Source organism: Phialemonium atrogriseum, assembly GCF_030411735.1.
Source record: "Phialemonium atrogriseum strain 8032-3 unplaced genomic scaffold QBC33scaffold_21, whole genome shotgun sequence".
NCBI classification, from domain to species: Eukaryota; Fungi; Ascomycota; class Sordariomycetes; order Cephalothecales; family Cephalothecaceae; genus Phialemonium; species Phialemonium atrogriseum.
The window spans coordinates 343,812-367,953 of NW_026848158.1; the positions used below are offsets into that span (position 1 = coordinate 343,812).

The 24,142-nt window shown below is 57.5% G+C and overlaps 12 protein-coding genes across 12 annotated transcripts; 6 read left to right on the forward strand and 6 right to left on the reverse strand.

Moving 5' to 3' along the window:
* Window positions 1-32: 32 nt before the first annotated feature.
* QBC33DRAFT_572002 (uncharacterized protein) lies at window positions 33-586 on the reverse strand (the record flags this gene model as incomplete). Its single annotated transcript, XM_060430638.1, has 2 exons — window positions 33-392; window positions 494-586. 2 exons carry the CDS (start codon window positions 584-586, stop codon window positions 33-35), a joined length of 453 nt encoding a protein of 150 aa, XP_060281234.1.
* A 117-nt stretch (window positions 587-703) lies between these two features.
* QBC33DRAFT_612724 (uncharacterized protein) lies at window positions 704-2,081 on the reverse strand (the record flags this gene model as incomplete). The annotated part of the gene is made up of 3 exons (XM_060432506.1): window positions 1,619-2,081; window positions 1,099-1,561; window positions 704-1,035 (listed from the first exon to the last, which is right to left on the reverse strand). Exons 1-3 carry the CDS (start codon window positions 2,018-2,020, stop codon window positions 704-706), a joined length of 1,197 nt encoding a protein of 398 aa, XP_060281235.1. The 5' UTR covers window positions 2,021-2,081.
* Window positions 2,082-2,479: 398 nt separating this feature from the next.
* Window positions 2,480-4,238, reverse strand: QBC33DRAFT_545522 (uncharacterized protein). The gene is made up of 4 exons (XM_060428567.1): window positions 4,117-4,238; window positions 3,748-4,059; window positions 3,281-3,692; window positions 2,480-3,192 (listed from the first exon to the last, which is right to left on the reverse strand). Exons 1-4 carry the CDS (start codon window positions 4,145-4,147, stop codon window positions 2,517-2,519), a joined length of 1,431 nt encoding a protein of 476 aa, XP_060281236.1. The 5' UTR covers window positions 4,148-4,238; the 3' UTR covers window positions 2,480-2,516.
* A 271-nt stretch (window positions 4,239-4,509) lies between these two features.
* Window positions 4,510-5,729, forward strand: QBC33DRAFT_545526 (uncharacterized protein). The gene is made up of 2 exons (XM_060428568.1): window positions 4,510-5,637; window positions 5,699-5,729. Exon 1 carries the CDS (start codon window positions 4,743-4,745, stop codon window positions 5,316-5,318), a length of 576 nt encoding a protein of 191 aa, XP_060281237.1. The 5' UTR covers window positions 4,510-4,742; the 3' UTR covers window positions 5,319-5,637; window positions 5,699-5,729.
* Window positions 5,730-6,195: 466 nt separating this feature from the next.
* On the reverse strand, window positions 6,196-7,269 carry QBC33DRAFT_439245 (uncharacterized protein; the record flags this gene model as incomplete). Its single annotated transcript, XM_060424176.1, has 2 exons — window positions 6,196-7,191; window positions 7,246-7,269. Coding segments are annotated over 2 exons (1,020 nt in total), but the record flags the coding sequence as incomplete, so codon positions are not given.
* A 572-nt stretch (window positions 7,270-7,841) lies between these two features.
* QBC33DRAFT_517232 (putative viral a-type inclusion protein repeat protein) lies at window positions 7,842-11,561 on the forward strand (the record flags this gene model as incomplete). The annotated part of the gene is made up of 4 exons (XM_060426176.1): window positions 7,842-7,850; window positions 7,938-8,466; window positions 8,528-11,444; window positions 11,510-11,561. 4 exons carry the CDS (start codon window positions 7,842-7,844, stop codon window positions 11,559-11,561), a joined length of 3,507 nt encoding a protein of 1,168 aa, XP_060281239.1.
* A 1,174-nt stretch (window positions 11,562-12,735) lies between these two features.
* On the forward strand, window positions 12,736-15,027 carry QBC33DRAFT_545535 (uncharacterized protein). The gene is made up of 5 exons (XM_060428569.1): window positions 12,736-13,446; window positions 13,517-13,700; window positions 13,771-14,069; window positions 14,137-14,431; window positions 14,582-15,027. The coding sequence occupies exons 1-5, from the start codon at window positions 13,188-13,190 to the stop codon at window positions 14,748-14,750; spliced, it is 1,206 nt and encodes a 401-aa protein (XP_060281240.1). The 5' UTR covers window positions 12,736-13,187; the 3' UTR covers window positions 14,751-15,027.
* On the reverse strand, window positions 14,931-16,065 carry QBC33DRAFT_517234 (uncharacterized protein; the record flags this gene model as incomplete). Its single annotated transcript, XM_060426177.1, has 4 exons — window positions 14,931-15,390; window positions 15,468-15,664; window positions 15,786-15,955; window positions 16,026-16,065. 4 exons carry the CDS (start codon window positions 16,063-16,065, stop codon window positions 14,931-14,933), a joined length of 867 nt encoding a protein of 288 aa, XP_060281241.1.
* Window positions 16,066-16,623: 558 nt separating this feature from the next.
* Window positions 16,624-18,200, forward strand: QBC33DRAFT_593905 (uncharacterized protein; the record flags this gene model as incomplete). The annotated part of the gene is made up of 7 exons (XM_060431765.1): window positions 16,624-16,650; window positions 16,798-16,943; window positions 17,014-17,064; window positions 17,156-17,257; window positions 17,381-17,679; window positions 17,720-18,001; window positions 18,040-18,200. 7 exons carry the CDS (start codon window positions 16,624-16,626, stop codon window positions 18,198-18,200), a joined length of 1,068 nt encoding a protein of 355 aa, XP_060281242.1.
* Window positions 18,201-18,425: 225 nt separating this feature from the next.
* Window positions 18,426-20,920, forward strand: QBC33DRAFT_545551 (amino acid transporter). The gene is made up of 6 exons (XM_060428570.1): window positions 18,426-18,678; window positions 18,742-18,802; window positions 18,872-19,053; window positions 19,115-19,507; window positions 19,576-19,810; window positions 19,937-20,920. Exons 1-6 carry the CDS (start codon window positions 18,460-18,462, stop codon window positions 20,554-20,556), a joined length of 1,710 nt encoding a protein of 569 aa, XP_060281243.1. The 5' UTR covers window positions 18,426-18,459; the 3' UTR covers window positions 20,557-20,920.
* A 433-nt stretch (window positions 20,921-21,353) lies between these two features.
* Window positions 21,354-22,145, reverse strand: QBC33DRAFT_180111 (uncharacterized protein). The gene is made up of 3 exons (XM_060422432.1): window positions 21,977-22,145; window positions 21,545-21,837; window positions 21,354-21,443 (listed from the first exon to the last, which is right to left on the reverse strand). Exons 1-2 carry the CDS (start codon window positions 21,977-21,979, stop codon window positions 21,562-21,564), a joined length of 279 nt encoding a protein of 92 aa, XP_060281244.1. The 5' UTR covers window positions 21,980-22,145; the 3' UTR covers window positions 21,354-21,443; window positions 21,545-21,561.
* Window positions 22,146-22,701: 556 nt separating this feature from the next.
* Window positions 22,702-23,442, forward strand: QBC33DRAFT_180124 (uncharacterized protein). The gene is made up of 2 exons (XM_060422433.1): window positions 22,702-22,955; window positions 23,025-23,442. Exons 1-2 carry the CDS (start codon window positions 22,828-22,830, stop codon window positions 23,356-23,358), a joined length of 462 nt encoding a protein of 153 aa, XP_060281245.1. The 5' UTR covers window positions 22,702-22,827; the 3' UTR covers window positions 23,359-23,442.
* Window positions 23,443-24,142: the final 700 nt, after the last annotated feature.

Genomic DNA, 24,142 nt, shown 5'->3' on the forward strand with positions numbered 1-24,142 from the left:
TGCTCTGCTTGGTCCACTCCAGCCCCATCCGATCATACATGCCCCCCACTCCGCTCCACGATATCCACCCTTGCGCCCTGCAGCAACGCCATCAGCTCGCTCGCTTCCTGCAGCCTGAACCCATCATCCTGGAAATCGCTGCCGTTGAGCTTGACCGAGACGACAAAACCAGGGTCTACCGCCGCGGTTGGTTGGGCGAGGCTGTCGTTGCCCGATAGGAAGAACTGCGCTAGCAGGTAGCCGTGCGCGGTGTGCAGGTTGAACGCTGTCGAAGCTAGCGCTGTTGAGGGTACGCCACCACGTGGGCGAAGCCGTCGATGATGCGGGATATGTGCTATGTCGGCGGGCGTGGCGTGGCGGGACTTGGTGAAGGACCAGCCGAAGTCGGGTCTCTGTTCCGTAAGAGCGGCTGATCAGTTATTTATTTACACCCATTTCTTTGCAATATTCGTTTGTGTCTGTTGTTATATGATGATTGCATGTGTATACACACTGAGCTGCACATCGGACGCCGATATGGGCTCGGGATGGGGATGCCTCGCTTCTCCAGGCCATGTTCATCCCAGGTGTCCAGGCGTTCCTCCATGGCGGCCTTCATCAGCCTATTTTGGCCGTCCTTTTCGGTAACTCAAAGGTGAGCGGCTGGACGAGAGGCTCACTGCCCACGTCGGTGAATTCACACAGCAGCAGTAGCAGTTCATATCTAACAATCGATTACTTCTCCGCTAGAAAGCAACCGGGTCCCAGTCCGGTCGTCTAAAAGCCTCTGTGGCGGCCGTTCCCAGTTTAAGGCCTTACCTCCCCTATCCCATACAGCCTGCCGCCTTTCGTACCACTCTTCCACGGTAATGGACGCCGGCTGTCCATATCCATCCTTCAGAGAAATGCTCTTCTTCGGCGGCTTGGGCCTGGAAGGCCAGTTAATAGCCTCCGGAGCATCGCCTGTAGGGACAGTGTGCAGGTGCGCTGCACTTCGCTCCTGCCATTCTTGCAGCACTAGCCGATACTCCGCGACTGGATGGTCTAACTTTGCCTCTGGATGCTTCACCCACTCCAGTCGGAGGAGGTAGTCGAGGTTCTGCTATTCGTGGGGCACACTGCGGAGGCTATCGTCTCGGGTGATGATCTCGTACATGGTGAATATGACGCCTTTGACATCGTTCCGGTCCTCACAATAACTCTCACCATCTCCGGGTGAAGGGTGCTTGATGCGAGCCGCAAAGTTAAAGTCGAAGAGCATGACGGAGTCTGTCGACTCGTCGACTAGGAGGTTTCGCGGGGAGATGTCTTGGTATGCGATAATGTACCGGAGATTCAAGTCGTCCACGGCCTGTATGAGCTGCTGGAGCCACTTCAGCTTGAAGACGCGTGACTTGTTCTTCTCCAGACTACCGCCGGGCACGTAGTCGTTGGTGAATCCGACCACGCGACCCTCGAGCTCGTCGACGACGACCCGGTCGAACGGAACCATGTTTGGGTGGCGGGGCAGACACATCCACAAGTTCATCTTCTTCCACGACATTTGTGCATACTGCCACAGGAAGTAATATTTAAACACGACCTACCCAAGGGTTAGTTTACAGGAGGGTACGATCCAAGACCGGCAGCCGGGTTTCACCTTTTTAGCTGATCCCTTTGAGCATGGAGGGTATGCGACAAGGTCAGCGTCGGGGCCAAGCCTCTCGAGTTCCTCGAGTGCGTCCCGCCGTACGGTCTGGATCCCTTCGGGGAGAGAAATCTCGCGAAGGAATGGGTAGTGTACACAGCACGTCTGATCATGCTTTGCATCGGTATACATCGAGATGATCTCGCCAGGCACATAGATCTCGTATATGCCAGGAGGGAGCTGGCTGCTGTGGCGGCTGAGATGTTCGATAGCAACGCTCTCGTCGTCCTGCTCCCCATCCATAGTTACTGAAACCACCCGTCTCTGGTCCCAATCGATAACGTGCCAGGTGCTTGGCCCACCGACAGGGATGTCGTCGCTCAGGGAAAAATACCTGGAATCGTTGTCGATCATGTTGCTGTGTTTTTAACATTTAAGGCGTGGGGGTTGACGAGGAATGACAGATCTGCTGGCTGGAGCCTGGATGCAGGAGGGCGGGGGTTGTTGGGGCGTTGAGACCAAATGAGAGTCACGTCAAGGCGCTCGGCACTGGGCGGTGAGTATATTGGGAATACGTCCTATATCTTTTGCATCATTCCTGCCCGTTTCCTACATGCAAAAGTTCAATGCCTAAGAGATATAGGTTCAGAGAATATTCGCATTACTGCAATATAAACCACATTAAAACTTAAAGTACCTCGCCCAGGATCGCATAAATCAAGTCAGAAACCTAGCCTCTCCCCACCTCACCAACCTTACAACCACAATGAAATAGACAGTAACCCACATTCTAGCCCACTGCACCAGATGGAAATCAGACGGCGAAACGCTGCTGAACGCCCCCTCCCCCCCCCCCCAACCCCCCCAACCCCCCCTCCCTCAGCACAAGCCACTCGTTCCTGAAATGCTCTCAGCCCCCATCTCGGCTGCTATTTACAAACCATTCCTCAAATAACCGTTTTCCGGGTTGTTCATAAACAATGTCGATCCACAAGAACCTCTTCACAACAACCCTAGCCTCCTCCCAGGTCCGGAGACGAAGAGACAAAACAGCCTGCCCCATCGCTGCCCGGAGCCAGTCCCGGTCAAAGTCCTCAAAGATAGACAAGCCCGCGATAAACAAAGCCCAGAGGAGAATATCGGCCCCCTCGGGATGCGGTGGGTGCTGCTGCGCCAGCAGCGCGGTCTTCAGCCTGCCTGCCAGGAATGCCATCTTCTTCCCGATGCCTTCGATCTGGATGAGGACGCTCTTCATGTACGCCAGCATGCACAGCCTCAACAGCTCGTGGAGGGATGTCGGATCGAACTGCAGACTGACCAGCCGGTGTGGGACCGACGTGGTGAGCTGGGAGAAGATGTTGGGTGCCATCTTGACGCCGGTTTCCGTGGCCTCGTTTGCGGTTCGTGAAAATTCTCGTAGATCGGCCCAGATGTTTAAGAGTCTCGGGTCGGGCCGGGGATGCACCAAGCTCAGTTCAGGAAATCTGGTCGCGGGCCTACCATGAGCAATGCTGGGGCTCCAGGAGATGTCCTCTCGGAAGAAGCGCGTCTTGCTTCCAGTTCCAATAGCGAGGCCAAGATCAATCCTGTAAGTTACGGTTGGGTTAGCTTTGATTAATTGGAAGGGGAGCTTATAAAAGTGAGGGTCTGTCTGGATGAGAGGCTTGGACTTGCCTTTGGGCCTTGTGTTCTATCATACTCCCCTGGCCAAGGGACTTCAACCCCCCACGCAACTCAACCATGCGATGCAGCCCATCAATGTGCTTCGCAGCTGTTTCAAGGTCGCCGAAGATGGCCGCTGCGGTCGCCAGCGATGTCACGACGGCCATGGTGGTGTTCGTTGTCGCTTCGTTTCCGTCATCTAAAATTCGTTGGAGGTAGTAAAGCGTCTTTGCGAGGTGGAACTGGGCAACCTTGCCATAGGAAGCCCCGATAGTCAAGTCGTGGAAAGCCTGGGCAGTGAACAATACTGAGTGGATCATGGCCGGGCTCTGCGAAACATTGCTGAAACAGAAAACACGGTCACGTGTACCCTCGACAAGGGCGGTCTCTATTGTGTATGTTGCCGGTTTGATGACGGTGAAAGCTGGCGTAACACGATAATCAGAGGAAGCCAGAGAAGGGAGGTCGGTGCAATATACCTCGAGCAATGAGATCCAGCATATAGGGTTTGATATCGGTTACATATCCAAAAAGAGAAAGCTCAGACGCGATCTTTCGGGGTGTCGTGAGGATCCATTCCTGGTCGTCCCGCTCTTCCTGCTTTTCGCCTTGCTCTCTCTCTTTCGGGGGCCACTGATCCCTGCGCTGCTCAACACGCTGGGCTAGCGCCTTGCTGCGTTTGCCCCTGCGCGTATTCTTCCCGCGCATTACATGGCTGCGGATGAACTTGCGCGTCTCCCCGTCCGGCTTGTCAAGGGATGTACTAACGATGAAAGGATCAAAACCCGGCTCTGTTAGGGGGTCAGCTTCAACTTTCGACCCACTGACCCCAGCAGATGGATACTCACTAATCGCTGAAGATGAGTCATGAATCGACATGGCCACGTCGGGGTCAAAGCGAACTCAAGTTCAGGGAAGAGAGCTGCGTGAGATTCTGTGGCAGGTGGATGCCATGATTGTTTTCTGAAAGGAGAAAAGGGGAGCCTGCTTCTCTGACTGCTGACGTCTGTAAGCCCTGCCTGGGGTTTTGCCAAGCCCAGATTGTATTCCGTTCTGGGGATAGCGTGTTCTGGTGGTCCCACACTCCATAACCGGGCCCGATTCGGCACGGACAGGACTTGTCCCAACTCGGAAAACAGTATTGCGTGTATGATGCAAAGCTAAGCAAGCTGGCGTAACGAAGGCGAAGACTTCGGGTTTTGGTGCTCTCGGGAACTTCCAACGACCCGGAAATGCCATGGAGAGCGTTCACTGATTAGTACTCTGGCAGGTGGTTTCAGCTCGGGTGGAGGGAGTGTTCATGGCTGGGCTGGCTGTGGACAAGATATTGATGGCGTCTATTGCCTCCTTGAAACTCAAATGCCTATATAATACCTTTCCACGGCCTATCTTCCGTCTGATGCTGTTCCGGTCTCGGCTAACTTGAATCTTGTTAACATCTTTAGCCCCTGTCTGCCTCCCCATTGCACACAAAATGGCCATCTGCAGTAAATCCGTGGCTTTCAACCTAGACAAGGACATCCCGCCGCTCAACGGAAAGGTCATCCTAGTGATGGGAGGAAACATCGGGCTCGGAAAGCAATGCGTGCTCGAATTCGCGCGCCACAACCCTCACCAGATCCAGCTCGCATCACGCAACCTCGACAAGGCAAAAGCGGCAGCAGACGAGATCAGGGCGCAAGTCCCAGACGCACCCATCAAGATCCTCGAGCTGGACCTCACCTCCTTCGACTCAGTCAAGCGCGCAGCCAGCACCGTTCTCTCAGCCTCCTCCCGCCTCGACATCCTCATGCTCAACGCCGGCATCATGGCCATCCCGCCAGGCCTCACCAGCTCCGGCTACGAGCTCCAATTCGGCACAAACCACATGGGCCACGCCCTCCTAACCAAGCTCCTGCTCCCCCTCCTAACCAACACCGCCGCCGCCGACGCCGACGTCCGCGTCGTCTCGCTATCCTCCCACGGCCACGTCTACCTCCCGCGCGGGGGGTTCCGCTTCGACTCCCTGCGGACCACCGCCGACAGCATGGGCGCCTACTGGCGGTACTAACAGAGCAAGCTGGCCAACGCGTTGTGGGCGCGGCTGACCGTCGTGGCCGTGCACCCGGGGGTGGTGCGCACGGGTCTGATGGAGGGGGCGACGGGGTCGCCAGCCGTGGTGCGGGTGCTGGCGAGGGTGGCGAGGAGGCTGTTGACGCCTGTTGAGGAGGGGTTTCGGAATCAGCTGTGGGCTTGTGTGGCGGGGGATGTTGTGAGTGGGGAGTACTATGAGCCGGTTGGTGTTGGTGGGTTGGCGAGTGCTGATGGGAGGGATGATGAGCTGGCTAAAATGGTTTGGGATTGGACGGAGAAGGAGCTGGAAGGGCATTCTGTTTGATTTGGGTGGTTAGAGCGTGTCCCGACATGAAGGATTATTTGATTACTGCTTACCCTGATCATCTGCTATCGACTGACAAAAGACGGCCTGATCCATATTCGTTCTATTAGCTATCTTATACATGTCACCGTCCTTGCCTTTTCCCGACAACCGCCCTGTCAAGGTTAGACAATCTTCTTCCGCAACTCCTGTCCAGTGTCTCGAGAATGCGCCAGTCCTTCGCCCAACTTCGTCAACACAGATATGAATAATATCGATAGTGATACATGCGATGGCCCTGAGCTGGACCAGGTAGCCCCTAAAATCTCGAGAGAAAACAAAGGAAAAAGAAGAAGGATGGTTACTTCCCACCTTTCTTCCTCGCGCCCGCCCGTCTCTGCCGCACCCTAGCCTGCGTCTTGTCCTCGCCCTCAATTCCAGCGCCACTCTCGTCCCCGCTTCCGTCATCCTCCCTCTTAACATCCCCCGCCGAACCCTCCCCGTCCGTTTCCTCCTCCTCCTCCTCCTCCTCCTCCGCCGCCGCCGCAGCAGCCCTCTTCTTCACCCCCAACACCACCTCCTCAACGATACGCCTCCCCTCATCCGCCACCTGCTCCTCCCCGTTCGCCGCCCCGCACGCCATGCACCTCCACACGCCCACGTCGGCCAGGCTCCGCGCCCCCGGCGGCGCCTGCCCGTTGACGAGCCGGCACCGCCCGCACACCAGCGCGATGCGGTTCTTGGCAGCCGTCTCGTCCTCGCCCAGCAGCAGGTCCAGGATCCGGTCGTACCAGTGGGGCTCGCCGGCAACGACCGCCGCGGGCGCGAGGCCGCGGGCCCCGCCAGGCTGTTCGTGCGGGTGCGCCGCCGGGCCGCCGCCGTCGGGTCCGAAGGCGTTGGGGGCGAACTCGGCTGATGTCTCCAGGCCTGCTGGGTTTGTCGGGCTGGTTGACTGGTGCGGAGGGCCGAAGGGGCTGTGGGCGCCCGGCTGGGGCGTGTTGGGCCCGGAGCGTGGGGGTTGGGCGTGGGCATCGCCTCGGCGGATGTTGGCCGTCGGAGGAGGGGGCATGTTGGTCCGGTTCGGCGTCCTTGGTCCTTGGCCCTTTTCTGACTTCTCGTCTTCTGCGGAGCCCCTCTTCCCCTTCTTCGCAGCCTTATTCTCCGTCCCGCCGTACTTTTCCAGGAGCTCAAGCGTCGAGTCGTATTTAGTGGCGTCCTTGAGCTTCTGTATCGTCTTGGCACGCTCAGTTTGCTGGTCCTTCAGACGTGCGGTGAGTGTGTCGATGCGGAAGTTGAAGATTGCCGTCATGGCTGTCCTGACGACGTAGATGACGAGCGGGCCTCCCGCCATGCCGGACCACTCGAGCGGTCCCAGGTTTTTCAGCCCCACAACGAGAAAGAGGACGATGGCGTAGACCAGGTATGCGAAGGAGAGATACAGAGTCCAGAGGACCTTCATCCGACGTGCGGTGGCCCTCGCATTGTCAAGCTGGGTCTGTGTAGTCGCGATCTTCTTCGAGAGCGTGGAGAGCGTTTTCTCAAACGAGGCTGGGGAGGAGGCATCTCTCTGTCAAGGCAGTGTCAGCGATCAAGAATGCAAGTAGCGTAGACATAAGCTTACCCTCCACGGCCAGAAGGACACCATTTTGGAAAGCGTAAAGTATCCTCGAGAGCTACACACTCGTGGTATTCGAGCTGGACGTCGGCGGCAGAGTCTGGCCTTCTTGCTGCAATGTAAATAAAAGCGGCCGTGGAGGCCACAGCAAGAGGACCGACAGTCCAGATATAGCAAAGGCTTCCAGATCGGGATTCTGATTCACTGCCCAATGCCCCTGCCACGTTTTTGCATCAAGCTCTTTGTGCACGGTGACCACGGTGACCTCATGCTGTTCTGCCTTACTAGGGTGGGAGGCGCTAATTATGTAATCATATGTGGCTGAACAACAGCAGATGTACCCCAGAACCTTTCTTGTAGCGAATCGTGGCTAGAACTCTCAGACAAGAGCTGACGGCTTGGAACAAAAAGAGCAACGAAGCAGCAAATGAGATCTCTATCCTCGCCTTTTCCTCAGCTGGTGGTTTTGGTGACTTTTTGGGCCGGGGATTCTCTTCTGTTGTAAACCCCGACCCCCTTTGCTCGGGTCGGAACTAGTAGGCTGTCCGCCATCCCTTGTTGAGAGACAGGACCTCCCTTGAGACCCGGCGAGCATCTTTACCATGTTCCAAGTGAGTATTCCTCAATCGCCTGGCATCTAAGATCACAGAACTGCCTTGTTGGCAGTAAGCAAGTTACTAATGACGTCCTCCGACCAGCGCATCAAGGGCGCCATCGACCGGAGCATTGCCGAGGAGCAAGCTCGCCAGAAAGCTTTCGCCGGTCAGAAGGATGGCGGCCCCTCGTCATCAACCCGGCGATCTGGCTCTATATCGAGGTCGTCAAGCACGAGGGGCGCCGAGTCACCAGCAAGGCGGCCACGGATGTCGAAGCCGATCCAGGACACCAATGGGGATGGCACCGCGAACACTGACCCCGCCGTCTTCGAGGCCGCCTTTGTGATTGATGACACGGAAGAGGGCACGCCCGCGCCCACGCCATCGGCCACGCCGCAACCCGAAGAAGCAAGCAAATCAGTGGAGCAGCCGAAGAACGATGCGACGCCAGCGAAGCAGACACCCGAGCACACCACGCCGTCCAACAATGCGCAGCAAAACGGTGAGAAAAGCAACGGGGCGAAAGAGCCTCTTCAGGAGAGCAAACCATTGCCAGAAGCACCGCCTGAGCTTCCGCCAGACGTACGCACCAAGCTGAGGAAGCTCGAGAAGCTCGAGAAGACATATCCAGGTTCGTTCCACCAGCTTGCCTATGTCTAATTCCCAACAAGTCTAACAGGTATATCTGCCAGAACTTTTACGCTCCTACCGAATTGCCCATGGGCGCGCGACGTCGATCGAACCGTTCGAACGGGTGCTGAGGGAGCATACACCACTCGCCTCAATCAAAGACCCCAATGCCCTTGTCGAATACCTCAACCAGCTCAATCTCAAATCCGACATGGTCATGGACGAGCTCAAACGCATGTCTGCTGAGAAGGATACCTACAAGAAGAAGGCCGAGGATGCGGACAAGGAGCTAGCAGCTTTGAAGGAGGAGGTCGCCACACTAAAGACTGGAAAGCCCGAGGAGACTGGCACAGAAGAGAGGAAATCCACCGAAGCAGCTGCGGCGGACAAAAAGGATACCACTGAAGGAGAACAAGCCGACCCGACTTCGGCGGCAAAGAGTCCAGTTGCCCAGGTTCTGGGCCTTTTCTCCCCCAAGCAAAAGCCGCAAGAGGCCACAACGGCCGGCACCGAGGATTCAGACGTACAAGAGTCCGGCGAGGATCTGTTCTCGTACGACAATGAAGTGCCGCAGTTACGGGCCGAGGTGGAGGCCAAGTCGGAGGCGGTCGAGAAACTCCAATCCGAAGTAAACACCTTGAAGGAGGAGCTGTCATCCGCCAGAGAGAACAGTGCTGGCCTTGTTGAAAGCCTGGAGAATGTCAGCCGCGAGCTTAGCGAAACCCGTGACGCCGCCGCAGTGAAGGCCTCGGTCGAGGCCCAGCTCGAGGCGAGAAACGCCGAGATAACCTCGCTGGGCGAACGCCTAGACAAGGCAAAGGCACAACTGCAGGACCTGGAGACGCAGCTCGAGAAGGAAAGAGAGCAATCCAGCCGGCTCGCTAAGGAACACGAAGCCAAGCTGGCCGCGTCCAATTCGCGAGGTACGGAGCTTGAGACCGAGGTCAAGAAAGCTGCTGAGGCGAAGGCGATGTTGGACAAGAGGATTGGCAACCTCACCTCCGAGATTGAGTCGCTCAAGACGGACCAAGCGGAAAGCGAATCGAAGATCGAGGAGCTCAATAAGAAGATACAATCTGCCACTGCTGTGTCTTCGACATCAGCGCCGGAGACTCCCACGTCTCCTACAACGCAAACCCCTGCACCACAGTCGGGCGCTGCCAAGAAGAAGAACAAGAAGAAGAACAAGAAGGCCGCCGGTGCTGCCGCCGGGGCAGCAGCCGCCGAACCCGCTGCCAGCGAAGGGGCTGACCAAGCACCCCCACTGTCAGCGGGTGACTCTGGAGTTCAAGAGCTGCAAGCAGAGATCAACCGGCTGAAGGACGAGGTCTCAAAGAAGGACGAGCAGATCGAACGCCTAGAGAAGCGACGGAAGTCTGAGGAAGAGCTCCGCGAGGAGATAGAAGGGCTGCAGGAGAATCTTCTCACCATCGGCCAGGACCACGTTGAGGCCAAGGAGAAAATCAAGAATCTCGAGAGCGAGAGGACCGTCCTGAAGGAGCGTATTGTGCAGTTGGAAAAGGAGCTCGAATCATCGGCATCGTCGGCAAAGGACAGCTCTAAGCTGCGAAGCGAGTACGAATCGATGAAGCAGGAGCTCGACGACCTGAAATTAAAATCCTCGACGCTGCAGTCCGACCTGGGCGCAGCCCAGCAGCTGGCACAGAGCCGATATAAGGACCTCGCCGACCTGCGGGACGTCCTCCAGAAGGCACAGCCCGAGCTCAAGAGCCTGCGCCAGGAATCCGCCGCGCTCAAGACGACAAAAGAGGAGCTGGCAGCCAAGAACACCGAGGTCCGCACGCTGGAGAAGCGCGAGAAGGAGCTCAAGGCTGACCTCAGCCGGGCCCAGCGGCTAGCCTCGGAACGCGAGGCCGAGATGAAGACGCTGCGCGAGAAGATCACGACCGAGACGAACTCCCGGCTCCGCCTGGAGGACGAGAAGCGGGTCGCGGCTCGGGACATGCGGCGCGCCGAGGCCGAGAGGATCGAGCTGTCGGCGAGGGAGGAGAAGGCGGCCCGGGAGCTGCAGCGCGTGCAGGAGGAGCTCGCCAAGCTGCGGCCGCGGATCGGCGAGCTGGAGGACGAGGCGGCGGCGCTGAAGAGGGAGCAGTCTGCGCTCCGGGAGCAGTCGGCGCTCAAGGCGACCCAGTACGCCAACGCGCAGAACCTGCTCGGCAGCATGCGCGACCAGACGGCGGAGCTGGGGATCCAGCTGCGCGAGAGCCAGGCGCAGGCCGAGAGCCTGGACGAGGAGCTGGCCGAGGCGCGGCGCATGCTCGGGGAGCGGACGCGCGAGGCCGAGACGATGCGGCGCCTGCTGGCCGATGTGGACGAGCGGGCTGAGGGCCGGGTGCGGGAGGCGCGCGCGCTCGCCGACGCGGCGGCCGAGGAGCGCGACAGGCTCGAGGACGAGGCGAGCGCGCTCGGGCGGCGGCGGGCGCGCGAGGCCGAGGAGCTGCGGGGCCGGGTGCGCGACCTCGAGAGGGAGGCGCGCAGGCTCGAGGCCGAGAGGGACGAGCTGCGCGGGGCGGAGCAGGAGTGGCGGCGGCGCGGCGAGGAGCTCGCGGCCGTCGAGGGCCGCGCCGAGGCTGACATGGCCGAGATGCGCACGGCCGCCTCGGACCTGCGCTCCGCCCTCGACGCGTCCGAGCAGGCCGCCCGCGACGCAGAGACCCAGCGGGCGGAGCTGCGGCGCGCCATCGACGAGTACCGCGTGCGCTACGACAAGCTCGCCAAGGAGCACAAGGCCCTGCAGGCGAGGCTGGGGTCGTCATTGTCGGCAGCCAGCGGGCGCAGCTCGGTCGACTCGGCGAGGTCCGGTCCCGGCAGCGGCAACGGGTCGCCTGCCCCCGGAGCCCAAGGAAGCGCCGACGTCATGTACCTCAAGACTATACTGCTGCAGTTCCTCGAGCAGAAGGACAACAAGATGCGCGCCCAGCTGGTGCCTGTGCTTGGGAAGCTGTTGAGGTTCGACAAGTGAGTCCCCCTTCCCCGCCCTCCTTACCCTACCTTGGAGTGCATCACTGACGATATTGTCGCAGAGCGGATGAGCAAAAATGGCTCGCGGCCGTGCAGCACATTGGCGGCCGGTAAGGGGTGCGTGGAAGATGGCTTGTTCGATTAAGTTTTGTTGACACGGCGTCCGTCCGCGATGGCGTGGATACGGCATGCATAACAGCGATGGAAATGGGATATGATCTGTATACTAGAACCTTGTATGGGATGTACCCTTTTGTGGGACTCGAAGCTATATCTATCCGCCTTTCTCAAGGCCGCTCTCCTTGGGGCCGGTCGGCATGTTTGACTTGCCTCTTCGTTGGACCCGTCCCCGCGCCACTTGATACTCCCAAACAAGTACGGATGGAAATACTTCTTCAGACCCAGCCTCGAAGCAGTTGTCTTCAACCCCTCCACCTCTATGGGATCTAGACTCCTACCAAACTCGCTCGATGGCTAAGCCTGTTGAAAATGGCAAGTCATGACGGCAGGAGCAGGGGCATGATCATTGAGTACTATCAACTGCATGTTCATCACGTCATTTGAACCAGGGTATGCTCTAGGATCGGCTTATGTAACTCCATGCAATTGAAGAAATTGGGGATCTTGTTTTGTCAACGTAGGATTTCATCAGCCCTATCGCCCGGGCAACGGCTTTTTAAGGAGACCTAGATTTTCTCAAAGGAGCAAGGAAACGAAGGCAGACGGATTCATAACGGGAGGCCAAGACATTAACAACCGGTGTATCCTCCAAGCCTGGCTCGTTGCCAAGAGCCAAGTGCCAACTGCATGCGTGCGCCCCCGCACGCTAACCGTTTTGCACACAGCCTGCTGCGTAAACTTCAACGGCCACTGAGCAACAAGATCACAACTGAAAAGGTGGGCAGGGAAAAGGAAGGGGAAGTGGGGGTGGGGGGGAAGTGAAGAGACGAAAAAGAAAAGAGAAGGAAATGCCTTCAACAGCAAGGCGCATCAGGGGTCAACGAGGTGGCTGGAATATCTGGATAAGGCTGGCGTGATGGGGCTGGTATGGTGGTGGTGAAGCTAAAATTGGACAAAGATTAGGGGACCAACGGTCCAGTTTGGCGGGATGTGTCAGCTGAATAACTTCTATTGGCCTTACCAGCCCGGGCCAGAACTGGGTGGGGTCCTAAACATGATGCGCTAGCAGGGGGTGACGGCCGTTCATAGGGCCCAATTTCGCGAAGTGCGGGCCCGTAATCTCTCTGTCGTTGATCGCGCCTTTGAGAGCCTCCATTTTCGGAGGAAAGACACTGCGTCTCACGTTCCCTCGTTTTCCATTAGAAAACTCATGGATCCGGTCACAGAATGCGGGATTCCTGACGGGTGTGGCTTTGAAGGTCCTCGGTCGTGACAATGATGATGATAATGACCCGTCTCTTCGCGCAATCTCCAGCTCAATGGCTGGCCAATTACCGGCTGGGCAGGTTCAGCTCCTGCACTATTGAATGTGGCGGCCGACGTGAGAGGATGAAGGACCAAGGTCCTGCGAGGGTGGATCCCCTCCCTCAGCCGCATCACCCCCGATTGAGGTAAGTACTGCGGTAAGTCTGCAAAAGCGCCTTGTCCCCCGGAAGCGCGGCGGATTTCTCTTTCGCCCTTTCCTTTCCCAGCTTCCTCTTCCTCCTCTGCTCCAACCAGCGCTCAACACCGACTCTCAACTGGACGGTTCTGCAGCCACGCGTGTTGCCCGCTGCCGCCATGAAGTCGAACCTGCACCAGCTGTTGGCCTTTGGGCTCGTCGTCGGTTCCGAGGCCACATTCCTGAGCTGGGCGCGCGACGAGGTCCAATGGTTCCCGGCCAGGGAGACCGGCTCCGTCGAGCACTCTGACTCGGGCTATGACCCACTCCCGACGTCGCCCGCAAAGCAGGCCCGTGATCACGGCCTGGCCCGGGGGCAAGCCAACGGCCTAGCTAAGCGGGCCGACGACGTCTGCGGCTACGTCTCTGCCGACCCGAGTGAGTCCTGCCCTCGCCCGCTCGGAGCTCGACCCGAGCTGTACCGAATCGTGCTAACTCATCATCATAGCCTGGACGTTTGGGTGCAACAATGCGATCTGCTTCGAGGCGGTGAATACCGTCAGCGGCTATTCCATGGTTGACTGCTGCGCCAGTGGTGACGACCTCGACAGCTGCACAGCCGCGACGACATGCCTCGATATGACTGACTCGACCCTGGCCGGCAGCACCTCGCTGGCGCGGACCTGGCAGTGGTATGTTGTCAACCTCATGCTAAGCGCTACCCCATGAGTGCGAAACTGACATGGCCCGCCAATGCAATAGCACCGATTCCGAGTACCCCTACTGCGTGACCTACTATTACGGCCCAGGGTCGTTGAGCGGCTACACGTGGCTGAACTGCGGCAAAGCCAGGGCCACAAGGACAGTCTTCCAGGCTGCGGTCTCGGACACCAGCACAACCAGCAGAATCACTACAGACTCATCAACAATCACCTCTTTTTCCTCGTCCTCTTCCTCGTCTTCGTCCTCGTCATCATCATCCAGCAGCACCACAACCAGCAAGACAGGCGGCTCCGGCACCCCCGTCGGCGCCATCGTCGGTGGCGTCGTGGGCGGCGTAGGTACGAGTTTTCCCCCTCTTCTTCTTCTTCTCCCTCCACGTCACCTTACTAACCCCATCCCGCACAGGCGGCCTCGCCCTCATCGCCGGCCTCATCGCCTTCATCGTCATCTACAAGAAGAGGCAGGACAGGAACAACAACATCGGTCAGCCCCCGCCGAACGGCCCCGCGCCGCAGATGGCCGCCGCGATGCCCCCCCAGCCGCCCCAGGGCGGCCCCGACGGCGCCCCCCCGCAGCAGATGATGTACGCCCCCAGTGGCGGCCCGACACCCCCGCCCTTCGACCCGCGCGCCAGCATGGCCAAGCCGCCGTACTACGGCGCCTACGCCGTCACCCCCGACCAGCAGCAGCAACAGCAGGCCGGGTACATGGGCAGCCCGCCCGGCAGCCCGCCGCCGCAGTCGCTCCAGGGCGGGGTCAGCCCCGCTCCGACGTACGACGCCGGCTTCCAGCAGCAGCCGCAGCAGCAGTATGCGCAGGGCGGAACACCGCCTGTGCCGTTCCAGCCGGGCGGGTATCAGGATCCGCAGCAGCAGCAGCAGCAGCAGTACCAGGCGTACCAGCCACAAGGGCAGCCGCAGCAGCAGCAGCAATATCAGCAGTATGCGCCGCCCCAAGGTGGCCATTACTCCGAGTTGCCTGCCACGAGGGGCGATGGCGAAGTGCGCGAGTTGGCGTGAGGGGGTGGAGATTGTTAGGGGGTTTGTGAAGTTGTGGAGCTTAGCCTGTTAATTCTACACATAGATACTTTCGTGGATATATTCTGGATATCTCGTTTTAAAGTCTTAATTCAAGGGTTGGCCGCAGAAGCAATAAATCAACTTTAACTCTTCCAATGGAGATGATGGAACCAACAGCGCCTATCGTAACTCGACTCTCTTGGACGCGTCGCCACTCTTTTCCCCCCTCTCTCGCTCTCTCTTGGTGTCGCATTCGTCATCCTCGACGCAATCCCAGGGCGCTTCTTGGCGCCACCTTGCGTACAATGCGGCCCCTCTGGCCGCCGCAAATGTGGGGTCCGGGATGCCGTCATCTGAGAGAGACGCGGGTGCTCCAAGTGCATCTCTCAGCGTGGCAATGAAGTCCGGATCTGTGGCATTCTCGCCTCCCAGGAGAAGCTTGGTGATTCGCCTCGGACTTTTGCTTGGGAGGATCATTAACTGGTCGCGAACATGCGACCAGAAGGCGGATGGCGAAGCGAAGGTTGGTAGGTTGCTAAAGCCGGACTCAAAATCTAGCACATGTGGCTCGGAGAGGGGGTCCAGGCCGAATGCAGCTTGAAATGTGTCCAGGCTTGCATACAGCGCGTGGCGCGAGAAGCTAAGAGGGCAGAGAGAATATAAGCAAAGATGCAGGCAGGACTGAGGGTGGCAGACAAATTGTAAGAAGGCACCTACAATACGAAGTAGACAGTTTCCCACGCCATACTCTCGTACTCTTCTTCGCAGCGGTATAGGTCTTTGTAGTTTTGACAAAGGCCATACCCACTTCCCGCAAATGCAGCTCTAGACTCGACGAGTCTCTGCGGGTATGGCATAGGAAGCGTAAGCCAAGAGTCCAGACCAGCGTGCTCGATTGCATCATTTAAATCTTCCTGCGTCAGTGCAGGTATCGAGTGGGACGTTACGGCAACGTGGTCCACTGGAACTGAGTCTGGGAGGGTTGACAAGGCTGCTTTGATGGAGGCCCCTAACCAAGTGGCTAAGCACGCCTACATCAGGAGTCGCAGGACGGCCGAGCTTCTTATTCGTCCATCGCAAGAACCGTTGATACGCACTTGGCGGATCCGGTGGTGGAGAACGGGATAATCGAACCATCAGCTTTTGGTATTCGGGACCACCAGAAACCTTGGCAAGGTCCAGCGTAGTGCCATCATACAGCCAAGCTGCAGCGGTGCTAGACGAGGTTTAGGGTATGCCGGGAAGTGCAACGGTCATGATATATTTGACACTGACCCGTATGAGGTCGTGAGATCAAAGCCCAAGCCTGGCGCATCGTGCACTTTTGCAGGGAGACAGGTGGAACATTCGGGTGTCGGACAATCGTGGAATGGCGCGGCAGTGTGCGCGAGCAAAGAAAATATCAAAATAAAGTGACCGCGTTGGAGACGCGCTGAACCGTTGTTCGGGTCCATGGAAACGAGAGAAATAGATATGCAAAAAGGGTTCGTGCTCTGAGATGCGAGCTCGCAGGTTGAGGCTGTCGTGAGCGATTTCCACTGTTGTTCCTGGCCGGTTTCCTGGCTTGTTTCCTAGCTTCGTCACTGGTTTCCTGCCCTGGCAACCCGCAAGTAGGTATCTGTAGGTAGCTGGGGAGGAAAAGCGCTCTGACCGCGCTTTTGGGCAGGCGCGGGGTGTCCTAATTACCTGGGGTCGTCCCCTATCTGGGTGTGCACCGGAACGGCCCGTCTCTCCTCGTCGCCACTCTCGAGGGAGCGCTTGTGCCATTAACTGACCGCCGTCAAACAAACGTGCCATCCTAGGCCCTCTTCTGGGGAATGGGAACATTCCCTGAAGCTTCTGGAGCTTGACTTTCATTGTTTTCGTTGGCTGGATGCTGCTCCAGCCAAGAACACTTGAAGTTCGGGGACCCCGATTTAATTACGACATCAAACTCGCCGGCAACACTATCAGGGCTAGAATTAAAATGTCAATCAGTTCTCATAGCCCACAGCAGCTGAGAGACCCATCGTGCAGTCGCGCATCTAACTACCAGGAACCTTGCAAGTACTTCGAGAAGCCTGCCCGCGGCAGCTACAACAGGTGCTATTTCGTCAAGTTTGACAGTGAGAAGTGGGTAATCCGCGTGCCCCTGGCACCCTGCCTAGCGTTTGGAGGAAAGAATAAACTTGAGAACGAGATTGCTACGATGCAGTATGACTAAATTCTATCTCATGCATCCGGCACACTACGCTGACATGCTATCTGTTGATTAATTTGGTAGTTTGGTAGCGGAAAAGACGACTAGTCCAATCCCGAAGATGTATGCGTCACAGTAACTGCCCGCCCGACTCAGCAAAAATAATTAAGCCAGTGGGAAAAATGTAGAAAAATGTAGAAAAATGTAAAAGGATGTAAAGAGTAAGAAAAACAAAAGATCATGGGTGGAAATCTAGCAAAAAGCTTGCCGATGAGCCGAGTCGAAGACAGGTCATCGGGTACGAAAAACCACTTTCGCAGTTGCGCAAGTGATTTTTACTCCGTAAGAACACCCGTTACGCCAAATGTCCCGGTGGACAAGCGGAGTCATCACGAAGTGCCTATGGAAGGTGCTTTGGTATTGGGGTATATATAGGGTGGACCAAAGTGAGGTTCTCCATACATTCACTTCAGTCTTCACTTCAGTCTTCACTTCAGTTGGGGCGTCAGTGTATCATCAACGACGATGACCACACCAACCACGACGACCACGACCCCCTGTTAACATCAGCTAATAACTACGTGGCAATGCTACTAGATATCGCAGACAACGCCTTTGCAGAGGGCCGGAGCAGCGTCTTTGAAGACGAAGTCGGGGCGGCACTCTATCACCTCCACATCTTCCATCAGTACGCCGCTGAGAAATGGCTAGATCACCGCCTTGATCAAGGCCCATTTTTCTTGGTCCATGGTGATCTGGAGCCTTTCAACTTGATTGTAATTAAGCGAAGACATGGAGGTCGTCTCTCTCCTAGATTGGGAATGGAGTCGTGTGGTGCCTCGCCAGTTCTTCAATCATCCATTGTGGCTCGGAAAACCCGACACTACAAAGCTGGCTTATAATTTCGCCTACCAGGACTATCTGGAGCTCTTCGATCAGTTCCAGGCCATTGTGAGGACCCGACAGCGCGAGAGATACGGGAATGAGCTGCTGCCAGACGAGTGGGTGGAGGCGAAAGTGGACAGCGGGTTCCTCGTTGCCAATGCCTTGAAAAACCAACTGATATGGACTGGTTTGCGTTTCGGTATATCAACTGGAAATGCTACCAAGGGATCAATCTGGGGGAGCGTGTGAAGGCTTTCATGGATGACGATCCAGTTCGAAAAGACCTGATTGCAAGGAAACTGCGGGAAGGCAATTCTTACAAGGCCGAGGTGGATCGACTCAAGGACACCAACTTATCTCGTAAGGTGGAAATATCAACCACATGACCCGAGAATCGGGTTGGTGGGGTTGGAAAATGGGGAAACATTAGACACGACGATGATCCCGTGCCAGGGAATGGGAAGTTGCACCGAAACGGATGAGCGACTTGTGCTCCCCGGAGGAGCTGCCCAATAATAGGCCAGGGGCCAATCTTCAAATGCTACCCTAGTTATCTTGGTGCTGCACTGTGATGTAAGACGGTAGTTTAGACTTCCCTCTTCAACGCCGAACCCCTCACGCCTGTCCATATTTCCTGGATTATAAATGTCCTTCTTCCTACCGAAGGGCGTCACAGAGAAGATTCCCTCAACATACCGACTTGGACCGACTGCCGGCAAAATGGAGGAGGCAGCGAGCGAACGTAGACCCTCCAACACCGCCCAGGAGCAGGACGAGAGGCGGTTGGCGCAGTTTGGGTATAAGCAAGAGTTGAAGCGGGACTGGGGCCTGGCGCACAACTTCGGCGTCTCCTTTTCCATCATTGTTGGTCCCTACATTCCCCCGTGATGCCCGAGTCTCCGCCTCTGACCGGTGGGCCGCTCCTAGTCCGTCATCACCGGCCTTACCACCCTTTTCTCCTTCGGGTTGAATACGGGAGGGCCAGCCGGTACGCATGGGCCGGTCTAGCTTCGGTCTCTTTCCGGGCGAAAGCCACGTACTGACGGCTCCTCCTCAGTCATGTCTATCGGCTGGATTGTCGTCTCCTTCTTCACTATCCTCGTCGCAACAGCTATGGCCGAGATCGTGTCAGCGATCCCTACCAGCGGAGGTCCATACTTCTGGGCCGCGCTGATGGCACCGCCGCGCTACTCGGCGCTCGCCGCCTGGATAACGGGGTGGTTCAACCTCCTTGGCCAAGTACACCAACCCGTCCCGTCGCGCGCCTCGGCGGGGAGAGAGAAAGTTGACCTCCCCAAATGTTGCAGTAACGACAGGCATCACGTTCGGCCTGGCCAACCTGATCGCGACGGTGGCGACGGTCAAGAACCCGGACTACGAGCCCACCCCGCCCAAGACCATCGGCATCTACGCCGCGCTCCTCGTCTCGCACGGCATCGTCAACACGTTCGGCGTGCACCTGCTCAAGTACCTGAACAACTCATCCATCATCCTGCACTCGGCCGGCGTCGTGTGCCTCTGCATCGCCGTCCTCGCCAAAGCGCCCACCCACCAGCCCGCCTCCTTCGTCTTTGGCAAATTCAACGACGGCACGGGGGTCGACGGCGCCGAGGGCTGGTCTGCCCGGGCTAGCCCGGCTTACCTCGCCTTGTGTGGCGCGCTCGTCGCGCAGTATACCCTGACTGGGTTTGATGCAAGTTACTTTATATCCAACTACAGCAATAGTAGTCGGCTAACTGACTTTGGTGACACCTCCAACAGGCTTCAGCCCACTTGAGCGAGGAGACCAGAAGGGCGGCGTGGAGCGCCCCTATCGGCGTCGTCTCTAGCGTGGGCTTCTCGGCCCTGTTCGGCTTCTTCGTGCTTATGGCATTCCTGTTCTCGATCCAGGACTTCGAGGCGACGCTGACCAGCAAGTACCAGCAGCCGGTGCTGCAGATCCTCGTGGACGTCGCCGGGGAGGACGGGGCGTTGGTGATGTTTTCCCTGATCATAAGTGAGTCACTTACCCACCCCTAAACCATCTTGCCGAGGGTTCGCATCCGACAGGGCAGTGGGGAACGGCCAGTCATCCATCTCCCCCAAGCTTGCACCACGTCGTTCCCGCTAACCCCGTCCGCAGTCTGCGTCTGGCACTGCGGCCTCTTCAGCATGACGAGCAACAGCCGGATGATGTTCGCCTTCGCGCGCGACGGCGGCATCCACCCCTTCTTCCAGGGCGTGGACGCGCGCTTCCGCTCGCCCATCCGCGCCGTCTGGCTGGCGGCGCTGCTGGCCTTCATCCTGGCGCTGCCGTCGCTAGGCTCGTCAGTGGCCTTCGCGGCCGCCACGTCCATCGCCACCATCGGCCTGTACATTAGCTACGGCCTGCCCATCCTCATCGGCCTCGTCTGGCACCGCTCCTTCGTCGCCATGAAGGGGCCCTTTGACCTCGGCCAGGCGTCGCGCCCTGTCGCCGCCGTGGCGTGCGCGTGGATCGCGTGTATCTCTGTCGTCTTCTGCTTGCCCACCGCTGACCCGGTGACGGATCAGACGCTCAATTACACTGTCGTCGCCGTGGGGATCATAGCCATCGGCGCCGGCGGGACGTGGATTTTCTGGGCGCGCAAATGGTTCACGGGGCCTGCGGCGGAGATCGTCGAGGCGATGAGGCTTGGTGTCGATGTCACCGAGCCGGGGGCGCTAGAGAGTAAGGCGCAGGAGGTGAACACCGAGACGGCCGGGCAGGGCCAGGACGAGTGAAGCGGAAGGAACCCTGTCGCCAAGGTCATGGGTTCGGTGCATGCCTGGTGGGGTGCGCGCTCTTGGGCCAAGAAGGGGATAGGATTAGACTATTGGAGTCCATTGGACAGGTCTGGAAATTCGTCGATAAGGTCCCGGGAACAATCGTAGACCTCATAAGCCATTGCCTATCCTATGTCAAATCCTTTTCACTTCCCTCCCCAAAGCTGACCTCATCTATACTGTAGCAAATAGCCTCCTTAAACAGATTCGCAATGTTGCCTATCCTTAGTCCTTACGCCCATCAGGCCTGTCTGAGAGACACTGCGTGGTGCATACCCCATTGAGATTTGTATCATACGACTTGCCTGACACATAACCAAACGAACCTCCTTCTACATAACAAAGGCGATGTATCTTCTCTATAGCAGGTAATAAATATCCCCTCTTAAGGTTATTCACATCCTTAGCCCAGCTAGTACAGCATCTGCATGTAGCATTAGTGCTACTGACCACGCAAACAGAGCGTGGGCTTCTAGGACGGAGGCTGTCAGGGCGAGGGTATGCCATGAATTGTGTGATAATGACACGACAGATATTCGCAGGTGCTTGGTGATCGCCGAAACACTTGATTGCTTCCGCAGCGGCGCTGGACAGCGGCAGGGTCGTTGGCTGGGAGAGCGGCAGGGACGGCATTAGGGTCGTCTCCATAGATGGTGATGTTACCCTCAGGTATGGCGTAGTGGTCAAGGATGAAGAGGCCACTCGCTTCGTCCCGGGGGTAGGTGACTGATTGCGCCTTAGAGCTTAGGGCAGCCAGGGGAGTAGCTAGAGTCTGGCTGATCACAGAGGCGAGAACCAGGAGGGATGCGTAGGCCAGGGGTTTGATAGCGACCATGGTGAACGGGCTAGGGCCTGGTTAGCGAGAAGAAGAAGGGGGGAGGGAGTAGAGGAGGTGGAAGGGAAGGAGGTGGAAGAGGGAGAAAGGGGAGGAATGTGGCTGACTCACCCAGATCTCTTGACTTGTCAAAGATAGGTGTCTGGTAACTGGTTGTCTGGTAGCTGGTTTTCTGGTAGCTGGTTGTCTGGTAACTGGTTGTCTGGTAACTGGTTTTCTGGTAGCTGGTTGTCTGGTAACTGGTTGTCTGGTAGCTGGTTGTCTGATAGCTGGTTGTCGGTAGCTGGTTTTTGACGAGGAAGAAAGATATGACTCGAAGACTTGAAAGGGGAGAATACTTGGGGGATCCTACAGTTATAGGTAGAATTACCCTGTCTAATCATGGGGAACATTGTGTTCTGGACCTATGTAGAGCGCTGTTAGTTGGGACACAATCTTGAGCCATGGTTGATCCAAGGGGGTTCTTCGGCAGGGCTGCGATATATGCATGCTTGTGATTTGCATTTTATGCAAAACCTACTGCCCGAAATATCAAAAGCCTACCATAGTCTTTCAGAGTACATGTTCGAGAGATCCGTTTCAATATGAAGCTATTTAACAGCTAGTTAGACTGCCTGTTGAATACCTGTAAATGGCCTTTTCGGATGCGTAACAGCCTGTTTTCCAGCAAAAATATGTGATACTTGGATGCTCTTTCCAAAATAGATTCTGCATTAGCCTGAGATAACTTCGAGAGCTGTTGCCTCGATAGGCTCCTAACATGCTTTAGGCATACTGCCGAAGGAACCCCGTTCTCCTGTATGGTGGTAGGTATTCAACACATTTCTAGAACAGGAGATGGACCGTGCTCTGCTTTAGCAACCAGCACGGGCGCTTTACCACCATTGAATTGCGTGACCGGGAAGCAAATAATTTAAGGTACCAGTACCTGCGACACCAACATCTGCAGAAGCACCCTAATAAACCACGAGGACGAAGAAAGTGAGGCCAATGGGAAGAGTCAGAATCGAGGTAATTGCATTCTGTGTTGCCTCGCGTTGAAAATGTTTGCATTGGCAATGTGGAGAGGGATCGATTGCTATTCTGTAGGTATCGACAGTCGTCTGCTCCGTACCTGCGGATCCGTTTCGCGCTAGCTTCATGTTTCAGGGGTTGGATTACACTGGAAACGGTCATTTCGTGGCCCCTGCCAAGAAAGCAAGATCGGCAAGGCACCGCCAAGTTCCCCGGACGACACACATGCTCAACCTTATTTATCCCACTCCAACGGCCTGCGACTCCCCAACATACGATTGACATCAGACCCTGCAGGCGGCTGGTAAAAAGGCGCCCGCCCAGCTCTTCCCACCCTGCGCAAGGCCGTCCAAGTCGCGTTTGCGCGACACCTCTGACAAATGGACGCGTCTCCCTGGCTCCGCTCCATCCTCGCGCGAGAAGACTGCGTCAATAACGCCAACACCAACACCTGCGAGAAGCCCGCCGCCTCCTCGAAACTCACCATCGCCATCGTCGTCGGCATTGGGTCAGTGCCTGCATAAAACCATTCCCTCCTCCCCCCTCCCAAAGCTAACACCGCAACCCCCTCCCAAAGCGCCCTCTTCGCCCTCGTAACCGTCATCGTCCTCGTCTACCTCCACTTCCGCCGCCGCCGCCTCGACCGCCGCGAAGACGCCCTGGACCACGAGCTGTCCGACTACGACGACGACGCCGACGTCATCCGTGGCCGGCCGCCCCCGCCGCCGCACTACCAGCAGCGGCAGGGCCCGAAGAAGCCCGCCGGCGCGCACCCCCGGGGTGTCGACTACTTTGAGCAGTCGGACGAGAGCGTCATCAGCGGTGGTGGTGGCGGTGGGCCGGGGAGGTCGCCGCCGCGGGTGAGGGGTGGTGGTGATGGGCAGTATGGGGAGGGGTTGGATCGGAGGTAGGGTTAATTGGCTTAAGGGGGGGAGTTGCTCTTGCTTTGCTCTTGCGGGATGGCAGGCCCGCGGGTATCATAATGGGTGAATATTGGGACTCGGGATCTCTGGGGCGGGCGGACAGGGGGCTGAACGACGGCTGAAGACGGAACAGACTGCGTGCATTGCTGAAGTATTATGGGATGTCGCGGTTGGGCCGAGACGCTGCGGTCTCGGAGCTGGGATCGAGCGGGCAGGGAGCCGGGACACCGTCAACTTGGCAGTGGCTGGGCCACCGCTGACCTGCCCGAGCTTGTCGGCTGGGCTTCGGGTTCGCCTTGCGGGCAAGGGCAGGCCCTCGGCAAACTAGCTTGGCTTGGGATGCACTTTCTATCTGCCCGATCAGCATGGAAGACGTATACAGCGATGCACGCAGGGCGTTGCCTGAGAGTGGACAGGTTCGAGTCAGGCTGCAGCCGTCGCAGCTTCAAGGGGAGGTATTGGGATACAGCCATTGCGCCGGAGTAAGAGGTTCAGATGCATCGTTTAACAGAATAATATTGTGGTAATAGGTTCTTAGCTGGGGGGGCGTTATCACTTGTGCTCTAAAATGCAAGCGACCTGTGCCCCTCATCAGCGCTGCCCAAACCCACCTCCCCACACTCTCGGACTGTCTGTAACCGTGCGGCTCGCCTCCAGGACGGGACGTCTATGTCAGGGACGTCGGTCCTGACTGCCGCCACGGCTCTCTAGCAAGAGGTTTGGGTAGTGCTCGCTGCCGAGGGGCGAGGTCTGACTCACAAGCACGAGCCGG

What these genes read in the sequence shown, in the direction of transcription:
- QBC33DRAFT_545526 (XM_060428568.1), top strand. Translation starts at nt 4,743, where the DNA reads ATGGCCATCTGCAGTAAATCCGTGGCTTTCAACCTAGACAAGGACATC.
- QBC33DRAFT_545551 (XM_060428570.1), top strand. Translation starts at nt 18,460, where the DNA reads ATGTCCTTCTTCCTACCGAAGGGCGTCACAGAGAAGATTCCCTCAACA. An exon ending in GAATACGGGAGGGCCAGCCG is followed by an intron (nt 18,803 to 18,871) that starts GTACGCATGGGC and finishes GCTCCTCCTCAG; the next exon opens with TCATGTCTATCGGCTGGATT. An exon ending in ATACCCTGACTGGGTTTGAT is followed by an intron (nt 19,508 to 19,575) that starts GCAAGTTACTTT and finishes CACCTCCAACAG; the next exon opens with GCTTCAGCCCACTTGAGCGA.
- QBC33DRAFT_545535 (XM_060428569.1), top strand. Translation starts at nt 13,188, where the DNA reads ATGAAGTCGAACCTGCACCAGCTGTTGGCCTTTGGGCTCGTCGTCGGT. An exon ending in CTACGTCTCTGCCGACCCGA is followed by an intron (nt 13,447 to 13,516) that starts GTGAGTCCTGCC and finishes TCATCATCATAG; the next exon opens with CCTGGACGTTTGGGTGCAAC. An exon ending in TGGCGTCGTGGGCGGCGTAG is followed by an intron (nt 14,070 to 14,136) that starts GTACGAGTTTTC and finishes CATCCCGCACAG; the next exon opens with GCGGCCTCGCCCTCATCGCC.
- QBC33DRAFT_545522 (XM_060428567.1), bottom strand. Translation starts at nt 4,147, where the DNA reads ATGTCGATTCATGACTCATCTTCAGCGATTA. An exon ending in TGACTCATCTTCAGCGATTA is followed by an intron (nt 4,060 to 4,116) that starts GTGAGTATCCAT and finishes ACCCCCTAACAG; the next exon opens with AGCCGGGTTTTGATCCTTTC. An exon ending in ATAGAACACAAGGCCCAAAG is followed by an intron (nt 3,193 to 3,280) that starts GCAAGTCCAAGC and finishes CGTAACTTACAG; the next exon opens with GATTGATCTTGGCCTCGCTA.
- QBC33DRAFT_180124 (XM_060422433.1), top strand. Translation starts at nt 22,828, where the DNA reads ATGGACGCGTCTCCCTGGCTCCGCTCCATCCTCGCGCGAGAAGACTGC. An exon ending in GCCATCGTCGTCGGCATTGG is followed by an intron (nt 22,956 to 23,024) that starts GTCAGTGCCTGC and finishes CCCCTCCCAAAG; the next exon opens with CGCCCTCTTCGCCCTCGTAA.